Source organism: Platalea leucorodia (assembly GCF_965183815.1).
Source record: "Platalea leucorodia genome assembly, chromosome: 1".
NCBI lineage: Eukaryota > Metazoa > Chordata > Aves > Pelecaniformes > Threskiornithidae > Platalea > Platalea leucorodia.
Window position 1 is genome coordinate 113575131 of NC_138823.1, and position 14432 is coordinate 113589562.

The 14432-nt window shown below is 40.4% G+C and overlaps 1 protein-coding gene across 1 annotated transcript in view; it reads left to right on the plus strand.

The window, feature by feature from the left end:
* Nucleotides 1-14172, plus strand: part of ITGA9 (integrin subunit alpha 9) — a gene marked incomplete at both ends in the record, with an annotated part of 229450 nt that extends 215278 nt beyond the window's left edge. Inside the window, one exon of the mRNA XM_082327280.1 lies at nt 14074-14172. Coding sequence (XP_082183406.1) covers nt 14074-14172 — 99 coding nt within the window. The remainder of the gene's footprint in view (nt 1-14073) is intronic.
* Between the last annotated feature and the right edge of the window lie 260 nt (nt 14173-14432).

Here is a 14432-nt window from a genome sequence, read left to right on the forward strand (position 1 = left end):
TGAGATAAAACTGACATGGGAAAGTTGCAGTCCTACAGAGGAATCTTAATTGTCTGATTGTAAGTATTTGTTAGACAAAGTTGGCCAAGTGTATCCTACAGTCATTCCTAAATTTTGTGTGTGAAGGAGTCAAAAAAACCTTATGTTGGAAGTGTTTTAGTCTTTAACTGTGGAATGAAAGAACAGATTTGAATTAGATGGAGTTTTGGGCATCTCAGAACCACTAGTGAGAACTAGATCTGATCTGAATTCTCTCAGTGCCAGGAGGCACACAAGGCGCGAACATCGTTCTTCCACTTCGATCGGTCTGCGGCTGCGTGCTCTGGAGTCAAGGGCCACAGCGCAGTCTTCTGTTGGTTTCCCCCTCAGTTTCCCCCCTTCAAACAACCGATTCAGCTCCATCTCCTCCTCCTCACTTCGTTACCGATTTTCTCCATCTCCGCCATTTCTGATGCTCGTCATTTCTGCAACTTTTTTTTTTTTTTTTTTTTTTTTCTCCCGGGAGGAGGTAGTTGGCCTCCTGCCCAACCCCCATGACTTGGAGGGCCAGTGTTTTTTCTGTCAGGGTGGCCTTCCCTTTGGCTGCGTTGGTTTGCGGCACCTTCTTCAATTTTGTCCGGTGCACCCTGCAGAGAGGGATCCCCTATCCACCACCCAGGGGACGTGCCTTCTAGCCGTGCAGCCCCAGCCAAAGGGTGAGAACTAGAACTGACCCAAATTTTAGGACTAGATTATAAACTAATTTATATTTTTATTAAGACATTAATTAGAGCTAAACTGTGGTCCTGGAAGGCAGCTGTTTATACAAAACAGAGCAGGAGCTGGAGCAAGCTCATTATAAGGGAACTGAGCACTGGCAGCAGTGCAGGGCTTGCTGGCAGCGAGGTCTCAGCCCTTTGTGGACAGTACGCTCTCACTGTGTGCATGACTGCACCATGAGTGGTGCGACCCAACGGACAAATCCTCAAACATGCCGGTATTTTGCAGACAAAGTAAGCAGCTCCTTAAAGTTCCAGAAAAATATTAGAATGCATGTAAATATTTCACATTACACACTGGTAGAATTAATGGCATTAGCAGGAGTGAGATCTCAGGGTCATTCCAGCCCAAAATCCTATTTTGAATCAGAATAAGGTAACTGTGCATACAATAAGATGAGGATGGTATTTCATTATTTGTAGATCTAAAATTGCACAGTTTAGGGGGTCCATGTCAATGGAAGTGATGTTAATTGCCTGGTTGTTTCACTTCAAATAAAAGCTTATTTATGCAAGACCACAGCCATGTTTATACACACATAACAAGCTTTTTAGCATGAGCTTGATCAGTTTTTGACTGGCTTTGCTTCTCTGTTTATTTTAGTATTTCATGTAGACACCGTGTTTCCTCTGGTTTAAGTGTGTACAGATTCAGAGCGGGGGAACAGCTTTTCCCTGACTTCCACGAGATGCCATGTGTAAGGCAGACCAGCAAGAGTTGCATCATTTTTGCCTGTTTTGTTGGATAGCCCACTTTTACCCTGACACTTGTGGCTATTCGTATCTTGTTCATCCACTCCGAATGCCTTTGTGCAGGCATCCATGGGGACGTGCTCCAACTCTTGCCGGTTCCTCTGCAGCACAGCTCGCTCTCCCCACTCAGGCCTCCCCTGTGGTCTGCCATGTGCAAGAGGAGCAGGAGGGGCTCTCATGCTGTTGCCCACAGCAATACATCTTGCTTTTTACTGCAGAGATTGGCCTGCACTTCTTTGGTGGCCTTCAGATGCTTGTGGAGAGTGGAGCAGGGGAGGAGGTCGCTTTGCTTCAGGCCAACTACCCACGTGCTAGACAAGCCCATGGTTTCACAAGCACTGGCAACAGTTCAGGAGGGAAAGGCGGTCACGGCTGGATTATTTTGGGGAGTGCTGTCCCACACACGCTTTCCTCAGCTGTTAGGACTGCAGCCATGCACAGGGACAAGGTCCCCTTCGGGCATAGTGGATTTATGCACACGCAAACCAGGGGACAATTGGCATACGCCATGCAAATGAAAAACTGAAGCATGATATGTTATAACACAATAAATATTCTATTAATAATAGTAGTGCTTTACAATGCTGTGGAACTGGCTTGAGTTGTGGAGTGAATTATTCAATCCATATCATTTTAGATAAAGTGCACAGAAAGAAAAAAAAATGGTTTGTGCTCAGAGGATATCAAAGAGGGCATGTGTAAGCGAGTACCAGACTGGACATTTGGGCAGCTGAGTGATCTGTGGAGCCAGTTGTGGAAGTGATTTGCAAAACAAAGATTTTATATTCATTGCAGTAACATTATTTTGTTTCTTTGTGGCATGTTTAAGACAGGAGCTGGACGTTTATCTAAACTTATTATCTAGGCATTAAGCTTCTTTCTGAACTGGGCCTGTCCCTGTGGTATCCAAGCTCTGACTTGTCTAAAATGAGGTTTCTAGTACCGTTTTATAGCTTTTGGATTCCTGGGGCAAAGAATTGATCTCTGGGTGTCCCTTATGTAACCCTGCATTTTTGACAGGATTGCAGAGAGGAGAAGAACAAGCAGAATAGCACCCACATATGTTGGTCTTTGATTAGCCAGAGGGTTCCTGCTCTTCAGTACATGCTAGACAGCACATTTTTGCCCTTTCTCTTGAAATGAGAGTTTGAAGGCTTTGTTTGTTTTTTTTTTTTTAGTTTTTAGGAGAAATATCATGAAGACACTTCTGTCTTCTGAGCTGGTGTAGGCTTTGAACTGGCTTTTTCCAATGGGGAGCATGAATCCTACCAAGTGCTGGACTTGCAAAATCCTTATTTAAGCAGAGGCTGTATGTGTGGATGCAGCTGTTTGCTAGCACTGCTTTAAGGGACAAATTTTGAAATATAAAGCTTTCTTTGTGAAATATGAAGTTCTTTAAAAAAAGCCAGACAAACCCAAGCAGATTTTTCAAAGGCACATTTGGGCTTCTTGCTTGGAGAAGCCTTATGACTTTTTTCTGTGACTGCACAAGTGTCTTTGAAAGAACACTTGTATTCCCCTACATGCAGTAGTTGCCATTGCCTCACATATTGTTTCAACATTCAGAAAATATCTGAAGCTAACCAAAGCTAAAGCTAACTTGAAATTCACCTATGTTGCAAAAACCACTGTTTTCCCTTTTTTGGAAGGAGACATTTTCCCTTACTTAGGGCCTCAAACATTAAGTCTTTTTACAATGGGCCAAAACATACAGCTCACCATTTTCCAGCACAGGAGGGAAAAAAAAAAGCAAACCAACCCTCTGCACTTACTCTTTGCCAGTGGTTGCTCTGTATCCTGTGTTAGAAGCCCAAAAACATTTTCTCTCCCTTTTATCTACAGCTCAGGTGGCAGAGGCTAACTGCCATTTCCTGGCCAGTCCTTGTACCGACCCCCTTTCCTGGTGGCAAGGTTTTGGAGTAGTAGCTCTGCAGTAAAATAAAACTGCCTTTTTTTTTTTTTTTTTTTTTCCTTCCCTTCTTCCCCAGATGTGCATAGGCACATAGTTATGGCACAAAACCTCTTTGGATTTCAGCATAGGGGAGAAGTCTTGGCTTTTCATTCTCTCTCTCTTTCCTCTCTATATATCTATCTATAATCTCTATAAATATATAATCTTTGCAGGAAGAATGCTTTTCAATTAAAAAAGTCTCCCAGGTGGGTGTAACTCACCCATTATCATAGCTGTATAGCTTCAAATGTTCGTTTTAGAGGTGGGGACAGAGACACCTGTTGAAACTGAGTGGTGTTTCATATCTTTGATGAAAGTCATTGTGCCTATTCAGAGTTCACATGCTTCCTCCTTTCTGGACGTATAATTCCAAGAATAAACCATTATTTACTATGGTGATGTGTTAAAATTAAGAATCATAATTGATGTTCAGATAAACAAGGCAGTTGGCTCAACTTGCTGTGAAAGCACTTACTAGGGGCTAGTGATGGGAAGGGTGGATTTCACAGCTCACAAAGGTCTCCCCTGTAGAGATGTGGATGGATGCACCAGCTGCCTCAGAACTTGTTAAGAGAAGTCTGTACTTCTCCTTTTTCTTTCTTTTTTTTTTTCTTCTCCACCATCTTTCCTCAATTTAAAACTGTGTCAACACTAGTTTCTCACACTTTCTTCCAGGTTCCTGCCCAGCTTTGTCCCCTCATTTTTCAACTTGTCTCACTTATAAAAGTATGATCCCTACCTGTAGAAACTATACAGCCCATACCTGTCCTGTCTGTCCCTCAAAACTGCAAAAACTGTGACTTCATTTGTGTTCTCTGAAATTTCTCTTTCTGTAGTCCTCAAGTCATTGCATTCTGTAGACTTTTTCTGACAAACTTTTCATTTTGTTGCTTTTGTTACCCATTTATCTAGTTGCTTCAAGTAAGTTGTTACTTGCTATCTTATATGCAGGCTTCTCAGGGGTACTATTTTTTTGCACAGATTCTAGGTTCAGTAGGCCTAGAATTAGGCTTTTTCAATATTATCCTGTTATAAAGTATAAAAATGCAGTCAGGTGATAATTAACCTCTGTGGTTCAAAACCAAACCCATATTATCTCACAAACATGAATAGATCTTCATTATGTATATCGGCTAGGAAACCTTGAGGAGGGAATAGGGCAGTGGAAGTGGTTGGTTGTCTGTATAAATAATGATGTTTTCACCAGGCAGAAGTTAAGTGGATCATTTGAAGTCTGCTTATTTTCTTAAAGAACAGTCAAAACTGTGTTTTATTATGTTTCCTTTTCCTGAACCAAAGTGAGCATCACAAAATGTTTGTAGACCCTTGGCTTCCCAAGACAAAAAGGGGTTGTATTCCTGCAACAGTGGCTCAAAAGCCGGGTTTTCTACAGTAGATTGAGTGATTTGCTGTGCTTTTTGAATTCTGACTGAATGTTACAGGAAGATTGAGTTTGGGCATCTTTTATTTGTACTTACACAAGTAAATGGTTAATGCTGCTGTTGTAGCCAAAACACTGCCTTCCCCAGTGAGTCTGCTGGCTGCCATATAATACTTGTTCACCACCCTCAAGAGCAAGGTTGGCAACATTTCAGTGGTGGTGTGTGTCCAGTACTTGTGAAATGCCTTTGTTATCTTTCCGGATAAAATGAGCTATGTAAATGTACAACAGTAATGTTATGGCTGAGTGTTCTTTCTGGTCTCGGTGTCCTCCAAATGGGAGCTGTGCATGCCAGGGCACTTTGAGAAAATCACAGCCATTGCAGCTATGTTGCTCTCATCCTGGCACCATGTGAACAAATTGAATCCACTGGCAAGAGAGAGGTCGGGTTGTGGTTCAGAATGTCTTTCTGAAAAGAAGAAAGATAGCCATCATTTTGAGGAGCCCAAACCAGAAAAAGAATACGTGTGTAGACTGAAAAATTGCAAATAAGTACTTAAGGTTCCAAGGTTCCCCACTGCCTGAACACAACATATGTATTTATTGGAAGTCGTTAGCATCCCTCAGACCAAAATGCCAATAACAGAGAAAATGTGACTTGCGTAGTCTGAATTATCTCTTTAGGCTTGGCATCCCAGTGGGAAATGCTGTATTATGACTTACACCAGCCATAGCCATTTCCTCCTGGTTCGGCTAAACCCATGCAAGTAACTTAGTCTGGTAATTATGGACATAGTACAACTTTCATTCAAATCTTTTTGGCAGGTCAAATATATCAAAATATGATTGTAAAACTACTTTTTATTGATTCCAGAAATAGTCTTTAATGTTTAGTCTCTGGTTTTCAAACAAAGCCAGAAATATTTCAGTAGATTTTCTTTTTTTCTTTGGAGAGGAAATGGAAAATATGGATTGAGATATGTCTTAAATTAATTGTACTTACAGGAATGATATATCTAATTACTGTCTTATTCCCGGGTGAGATTTAAGAAATCAGTATAAGGTAATTTGTCTAGACATATCTGCAGTAGACATTGTGTTCTTTCTAATTTTTGAGACTGATAATCAGAGATGAACTTTGGATGATGCTGTGTTCATTCTATGACTTTTTAAAAAATAAACTACTTAGTGAAATTTTGCAATAGGAAAAAATCTTTAAACTATTTGGAAGTGTTTATAAGTTTTAATGTTGGCTAATTCGCTTTTTGATTACACTTATAAGTATACTGGTAACATCTGTCGTGCAAGTTACTGTACACAGTTACCATCCTGCAAGAAGTTCATGCTTTCATTAAACTCAAGTTGCCAGAACTCAGCACTGAAAGATCTTTGTAAGTCCAGTTACTGGAGTTCTCTTCATTTCTAAAGTACTGCAAGTACTAAGTCGTTAAAAAAATATATTATGTATGCACAAATGAATCAAATGCCTAGGTGAATGAGTCTTGTCTGAGGCAAACTAGATCTTACCTACATGGTAAAGATATTCCAAGGGTAGACACCAGAACTACCAGCTTTATTCACCACATTAACAAGCAGGTCCATTGAAGCCAACTGAACAACTCCTGGAAGAAAAGTTGCATGAGAAATGGATAGAGGAACAAATTATTGATGACTGGGCTTCGTGTTTAGAGTGGGGTGACACTCTCGCATCAGTGACAACAGCAAGGCATTTTATATTAAAAAAACAAAGAACTAAATTAGATTGTACCAGTGTCCATCTCTGTGTGCAGTTATCTCTTTTGCACACCTAAATGCATCTTTTCTATTCATGCTGCTAGTCTGAATTGTGTATCTACTTTGAGGTGCCTAGCCTTAGTGACTGTTTTTTTGAAAATTTGGCCTTTGAGATAGACATAAAGCATTTGGTTAAATTAATAGTTTATTTAATGACCACTTGAGCTAAATTTATGAATAGACTGACTGTTCTTAGCAAAAAAAGAGCACTTAAAGTTTTTGTTATTATTTCAACATTACAAAGTAACTACCTAATGAAACGTGTGTTTGAAAACTGTGCTTGTTTTACTGCTACATCATGTAAAATAAATTTTCTTCTAAAATCTATGGAAGACTACAGATCTTCACCCTAGGTACCAAAAGGAATATCTTAAGTCAGTTAGCCAGGCTATATGAAAGTAACTTAAAAGTTAAGTGCAATTTTGTGTATCTTGCTAATTATTTTCTGCCATAGCAATGTCTATCTGTTGCAATACTTTGGCGTCAGATACAGATGCTAGGTATCAAATTCTTCCATAGTAGCTAAACAAGGTGTTTGTAGAGGAGAATGTGTCTTTGAGCAAACTGCCAAACTTCTCTTTGCCTCAGTTCCTCAGCTGCATAAGTATATATTGCATTGTGTATACACATACAATATGTACTTTGTATATATACACACGGACACACGCCAGCCACTTGTGGAATGGTGATGTTTGAAGCCTATGCATTTATTTTCCTGTACGTGTTTCATTGAGCAAATGAGGACCTACATTACAGGAGAGTTAAGGGATTTGCCTCTCAAAAAGTCAATGAAAGACTAAATAATCAAAGCCAGACCACTCAAGTCCTCATGGGCTTACCTTAGCCACGCTATCATCCTTCCTCTTAAATATACAATTTCTCCTTTAACTACAGGCAGGACACGTGGCTGCTTTCCAAACATGCCTTTTCCTCACAGGGGGCCCAGGCAGTGGCAGTTTGCCAGTCCTCTATGGAAAAGCTGATACACAATATCTGTTCATGACCCCTCTGTACTGTGGCAAGGGTCCTTTAATTCGGAGGAAGGAAACGGTGCATCCTCTTGGAGCTGGTGGCTTGCCAGAATTATCCAGGGCCACGCGAACCCAAGTGCAAAGTATTTTTTCCTGCCTTCTTGGTAGTAGTAAAGTGAGATGCAGTTAATAACCAGCGATAGATCTCTGCATGGAGAAACACTCTGTGCTTCCAATCTCAGCAGCATTGCTTTGCAGAGATTGGGGGTGCTGCTGCTCTGCCGACTGGTGGCATCTTGCTTGGGGTGAGGTTCCTGGCCCCGCTTTGAACCATGATTAGCTGCTAATTTTTTCTAGCTGTGGTACTGTTTATAAGAAGGGAGAAGTGCCCAAGGGGCATGCACCCAAAAAAGGTGAGGAGAAGAGTAAGTTAATCCTTTCTGAAGGGCCACGAGGTGAATGGCTTGGGACCTCTGCCTAGATTAAAGAGATGTGTCAGTAAAAGATTCATGAGGTACGTCCAGACTGTTCATCAGGTATGGCTGGATAGTGCTTACAGTAGATGAAGAAAGTGTATAATAGAGGAAAGACAGCTTGTGATTAAGGCACTGAACCCAAAGTATCTTGTCAAAGCCTAGTTCAATGGGAGATTTCTTCAGTGGTTCTTAAATTTCGTTTTATTTCTTAGTTACAGCTATGTCTGTACTTACTTCACTCTCTTTACTTGTTGGCTTGTACTGTGGTCAGTAACCTCCATTAGAAGACATTTGTCAGCAGAGCCATACTGATAAAAATCAATACTTTTCGTGTGCAGCTTAGTACCTCAGTATGCACTAGAGAAACTTAATTAAAAAATTGTACAAAAAGTGGGAAAAGTCTTTGATATAGTTTTGGATTGTGTTTGAACATCGTCGTTCACAAACCTCTACTCCTAGCTCAGTTATAGTCTTGAAACACTACTCTAAATCAAGACATAATGGGTTTTTTTTACAGCAGCATGTAACTGTTCTTGTCAATTTTTTCTTGTTTCTTAATGGACGATGTTAATGGGGAAAAAGACTTTTAAAAAAACACAAAACATAACCATTCTTCTACAATCCACATTTCAAACTATTTCTCTTTTTATTTGATCGGGAGAATAAGCCTCGCTGGGCATGATAAAAATGCTTTAGACATTTACCCAACAGCGAATATAACAAAGGCAGTGATATTGCTTGCCCTCTGATCAGCTTTGTTTTCCCCCAACTGCAGATTAAATTTTATTTTGTAATATCGTCACTCTTCAAACATACTTATAATTGGCACCCTAGAGAGATAGCCACAGGATGGTACTCCAAGAAATGTTGGCTAAACGTTGATACTTTTGGAGTTTAGAAAAATATGAATTCCAGTAATTCAGTGATTAGCCTTTGGATGTGCAGAAAATAGCAGCAGAAAAAAAGATAATCATTTATTGTGGTGTTAATTCAACACTTGGAAATCACTTTGAAGTTTTCAGTTTGTGTGAGTGCTTGAAGAATGCAATTTTACGCGAGTGTTGTTAGATATGACTTATCTGTGATTTTTAAGGGATTTAAACCTGGCATGACAGCTAAAGGGAGTTGTGTGTGTGCTAGTGAAAGAGACTTTAAATACTCAAGATTGAATAGAGGACTTGACAGTGCTGTCGTGTGGCAAGGAATAACTTCACAATAACAGGTGTAATTCCCCAGCCTACAATTAACACAGATTTTCTGTTGCGTTATTGTTCACTTTTGCCAGGAACATGCTTTCTGCTCATCATATACTGTAGATGGCAGTAAGGTTATGCTAGAAAAGGGTATATGGGCTGGAATAACTAAATTAAAGGATGTGTGTAAAACGTATGGATGGTTTCAGGTTTTGAATCTAAGCCACCTATTTATAGCAGCTCTAATACTTACTTGAAGCACATCCAGAAAGGGCTGGTTATTGTTTGTCACTTCTGGTAAAGACCAGGCCAGCTTTTTCTTTCCATTTTGTTTGGTTTTGCCTGAATTTGTTTAAAAGCAAGCAGACATCTTTGCAGTTTATCATGGCAGATGTGAAACGTGACAGCTTGTGGATTCACAGGCAATTCAGATGCTCTCTCCTTTCCCTGGTGTGGGGCGTGAATCCACTGTGAGCGACACTGATAGCCTCAGGATTTCAGGACTATCCCTATATTCCCAAAGTCTTCAGTGGCCCTCTTTCTCCTCTGTGTTTGCATACAGAAGAAACGAAGTGCCCTTGGCATAGCAGTTCCCCTCTGGTGAGGTCTGCCAGGGTTAAGACTAAAGCATTGTGCATACTGAGCAGTGTCTCACTTCTGAGACTTTTCTTTCAGCCATACTGACCCGAAAGGCCCATAACTCGAGGGCCTCCTCAGCCTTCCCAAATAATTTTCACCTAACTCTCAAATGCTGACTATAGTTTGCTTTTCTCATTTCCTGCATTGTCTTTGGTGGCTGATGCCTCTTCTTCCACTATAACCCTTCAGCTTCCCACAGTACTCTCTCCTTGCCTCCTGTAAATATGTTCTCCTGTTGCTCTTCCTCTCATGAGCGCCTTCCCCAAGCGGAGGTTTACTGATCAAAATATTGTCGTCCATCCTGTCCTTGGATGTGGTGGTGTGAACTCACAGTTTGCATGGCAGGGTCACGGCTCTGGACTTGAGTATTCCTTTGCCATATACATACATCTGTATGTGTACACACACACACACGTATATCTATATATGGAAAGCAAAGTTTGGGAGAATTGAACAACATTAGAAACTGATTGTCCATGAAGCATGGGTTGGAGACCATTGGCCCACTGTAAACACCCATTCCACAAATGAGATCACAGCAGTACTCCTGTTAAAGCTGAGGATCTCTCTTCCTCTCCCTGCTTGAAACCCAGGACTGAGTCCCAGCAGTGCTGTCTTCACTGAGTTTTCTGAGTTCCCTTAAGGGCTTTACATTAGCCACAGAAAAGAGATCTTCTGGTGTCACTTCTGCCCCAGTGACAAAAGAGCCAGTATATACTCAGCCCCATGTTCCATCAATTCTCCTGCTTTGGTCCAAGTGTCCTCCTCCTTATTACCCCTCTATCTCCTCACTGTATGTTAAATTCACTCATTCTCTCCAGCTTGCCACAGGCACTTATCAGCCCTCACCATATAGGTTAATATTGCTGTCATTTTTAATGAAATCAGTTTATTGTAAGGAGATGGATATGTGGGTTGTGTGGTTTCTTGTGAGACAATGACTATGTTGTGATTTCTTCACAGCCGTTGTCAAAAAAACCTCTTTCTGGTGATGATAGGGACTCTATCACATTAAGTGGAAATATGCGATATTAACACTACGGAACAGTATCCCATAACAAAGCACATCCTTGTCTTTCAGGGATGGGAAATATATCTAATCCCTGACCACTATTATAAAAAAAAAAAAAAATCCTTAAGATCCAATTTCTCTCTTTGCTTGCACTTAATTTAAGTCCTCTACATAATTTTATATTATCCACATCATTCACAGCAAGTAAGTGTACATAGCTTCGTAGTGGAATCACCTCTAGATGTAGGATTTCATGCTTCATTAATATTTATTATGGTCTTCAGCTCACTTTTTTGCCCCACTGGAAAGTTATACAAAAACATTCTGTATCCAGTAAAAAAATAGTAAAATAACAAAACTGTCATAACCAACTTTTAAAGATAATTCCTGAAGCAGATGTTCACAAACAGACAATTTTTATCAAAATAACAGTGGGAAGGAGTTTGCTTTGTTTGTTTGGCCCTCGAGGAAATTAAAAAGCCTTTCTATAATTTTGATTATAACTTCAAGAGAGGATTTTATTGTACCAAGGATGTGGTTGCATGAAGGATGGAAACCTTAAGGGTTTAAAACCTGTTTTTAAAAGCTACAAATTGAACTTCTCTTGTTAATCTTGGGAAACAAAGTCCTGTGGCAATTTTCTTTTCTAATGTGCAGAACATGTAGGTCTGTTTTAAAAACTGATAATACAAAAAAAGGCACCCACTTCTCCAACACATCTGCTCCCTGAGCATATGTAAGGAGTATCTGCAGATTCCTGTGACTAAAATAAGTACCTACGATTAATCCTGATGGGGCAGAACAACAGAGGAGTAGTAGGTTCTTACACTTTTTTTTTTTTTAATTATCAATAAAATAATTCACCTCCATTTTAGACCATGAAAATCTAGGGAAACTTCTGCTACTGGCTGCAAGTCTCGATTGAGGCTAAGTACGTTGGCATCAATGGTGAAATTTCACTGGGATTTTAGGATGGTGCTATCTTGAGGATTTCTTCTCAAAATACGTCCTTTGCACTGGTATACCTTGTAGGTACAAGTACAAAAAAATACTAGTAATGATATTTTTCTGCTAAAGACAAAACTTGATATGACGTCTAGAGCAAGTTTGAAGAACAGGGAACTAGAGAAATTAATCTGTAATTCTTTTTCTGAATCCTTGCGTACACTGTTCTGAAAGATGCTAGGAGGTGAGGGGGACATGGCCCTCCAAAATCCAACAGTGTCCCCTTTGTGAGGTGGTTTTTCAGAACAGAACCACCATTGTCCATGCATTTGCATGTATTGAGCAGCAGACAAAGCTTTGCTTATGATAGATGGGAAAGAGACTATGTCCATAGTCTGTGCACAAGACTATGAGCAAATGACTTTTAAGGTCTAACTCCAGTTATTCGTGGGGGGCTCCAGAAGGTCATGGGACCTCTGCAAAATTGAGATCATAGGCATTTATGTGTATGTCTACCTGTTGTGTGTTTATAAAGTGGTCATAGGTGTGCATGTAATGTACATCTATGCACTCAGCAGGGTACAGCTATCTCTAGATTAATAGCATGCCCCAGGACTGTGGTCCACAGTTATCCAAAAAAGGGGCTTGTTAGACCATGCTGCAGCTTCTGTGTCCTTTGCACAGAAGCCAAGGGGAGGAGGTAAGGGGTGGTGAGAGGATGCATGTGTCTGGTCTCATGTTGCCATGAATTGAGGGTGTAGTTGTGGGCACAGGCAAGGTCCTGGGCTTTTGGAAGCTCTGCTGAAGAAGCACCCTCGGCAGTTTGAACAAGCTGCCTTTCAGACCCCTGTGAGTTAAAATATACTTGAAGAAAATTAAAGTTGCTAAAGAACTGAAACTAAAAAGCCCAACTTAACAGAAGCTTAGTAGGGACAAAACAGCACAAAATATTCCTACATATAGCCAATTTGGGAATAAAGGATGGCAATAACTGGTTGATAAAGGAAGACTAAAGCATCATGTTTTACCCAGCAGGAGTAAGAAAACAGGTTTAGAGTGGTAGGAGTTACATAAATGTTTAATTATGATGAACAAAATATTGATTCAATGGTCTCAATAGGGCACTGGTAAGTTTAAGGAGTTATTCTTGAATGCTTACCAAAGTCTGTTATTAAAACCATTTTTGTTTATTTGAAAGACTTAAAAAAACAGAGATATGAAAGGGTTTTAGTCAAACTGAAATGAAAACCACTTGCATTTCTTTAACTAAGTACAAGGATTTACGAAACAAGAAAATATGCAAAAGTGATTATCAGCCCTGCAGCATCTTGAAAGCTTGTGGAGGAGTTGTTGATGCTCTGCGTTTTGTAGGATCAGGCTTGTATTTTGCCTTCTGAGCTGCAGATTGCACAACTGGTAGCAATGGGACAAGGGAAGTCATTTAGCAAAAAGAAGTCTGTAGCTATCGGTTTCCTCCAAAACATCTTAATGTAAATGATCCTTAAATAGAAAATTTGAGACCTGAACTTAGAGTGATTACTTGCAGAAAGAGAAGTAGCTGTGGTCGCACAGCAGTGGGCTGCTACATCTGGAGACAGGTACGCCGAAATGGCAGCAGAGCTCTTCGGAACGGTGGTGGAGCACCTGCGCTAGACAACAGACTGTGCTGGTTTTTCTGGGTTTCTTACAAAAAAAGGCTGATAGTTGGAATTTGGATGCTGGGAGGTGGACGTACTGTATTCCTCTGACCTCTGTTGTTTTGTGCAGTTGTGGAGACTAAGAACACAGTTCATAAAATTCTGGCAGCATTTAATCAGGACCCAAGTGCTAACCTGGCTTTAGTTTCAGATCCAAATTTTGCATTAGTCTTTATTTGAAACAAGGAAACCTGTATCTGCCTCTTCTGGTCTGTGTTTATTAGAAATGCTTGTTTCATATACTTATATGAAATCATGTTTCATATAAGAGGACTTTTCCCTCAGAGTAGTTCATCTATAAGGAGCAGAGTACTCGTAAAGATTTGGGACCTAGTTTGATCTCATTTATATTGATGTAAACAAGGAGCTATGATTCAGATTGCCACTAGGAGAAATTAGATATTAACACCTGTGCTATTTTTTTCTGCACACTGTTTTCTACAAGGTAAGTTTCAATTTAATGATACCGTTACTTACCACCGTCGTCTCTTCTTGATTTGCAGATGGGCTTCTTCCGCCGGAGGTACAAAGAAATTATTGAGGCCGAAAAGAGCAGAAAGGAGAATGAAGATAGTTGGGACTGGGTCCAGAAAAATCAGTGAACTGCCCGCAAAAACTAATGCCCAGTCATGTGACACGCGCTTGCTAGCCTATAGGTCCTGCTCTCGTATCTTCCATATGTGGAAGAAGGAATCTTCTCCAGATTTTTCGGAGACCCCATTGATGCTGTGTCTTTATCACTCCAACAAGCTAGGGAACATATCCTGAGGCAACCACTGCAGCCATGTCAGGTGACTGGAGCGATTTACACTTCCTTTAAGAGCTGAACTTTGAACTTTGGTAACCAAGCTGCAGTGCAGAG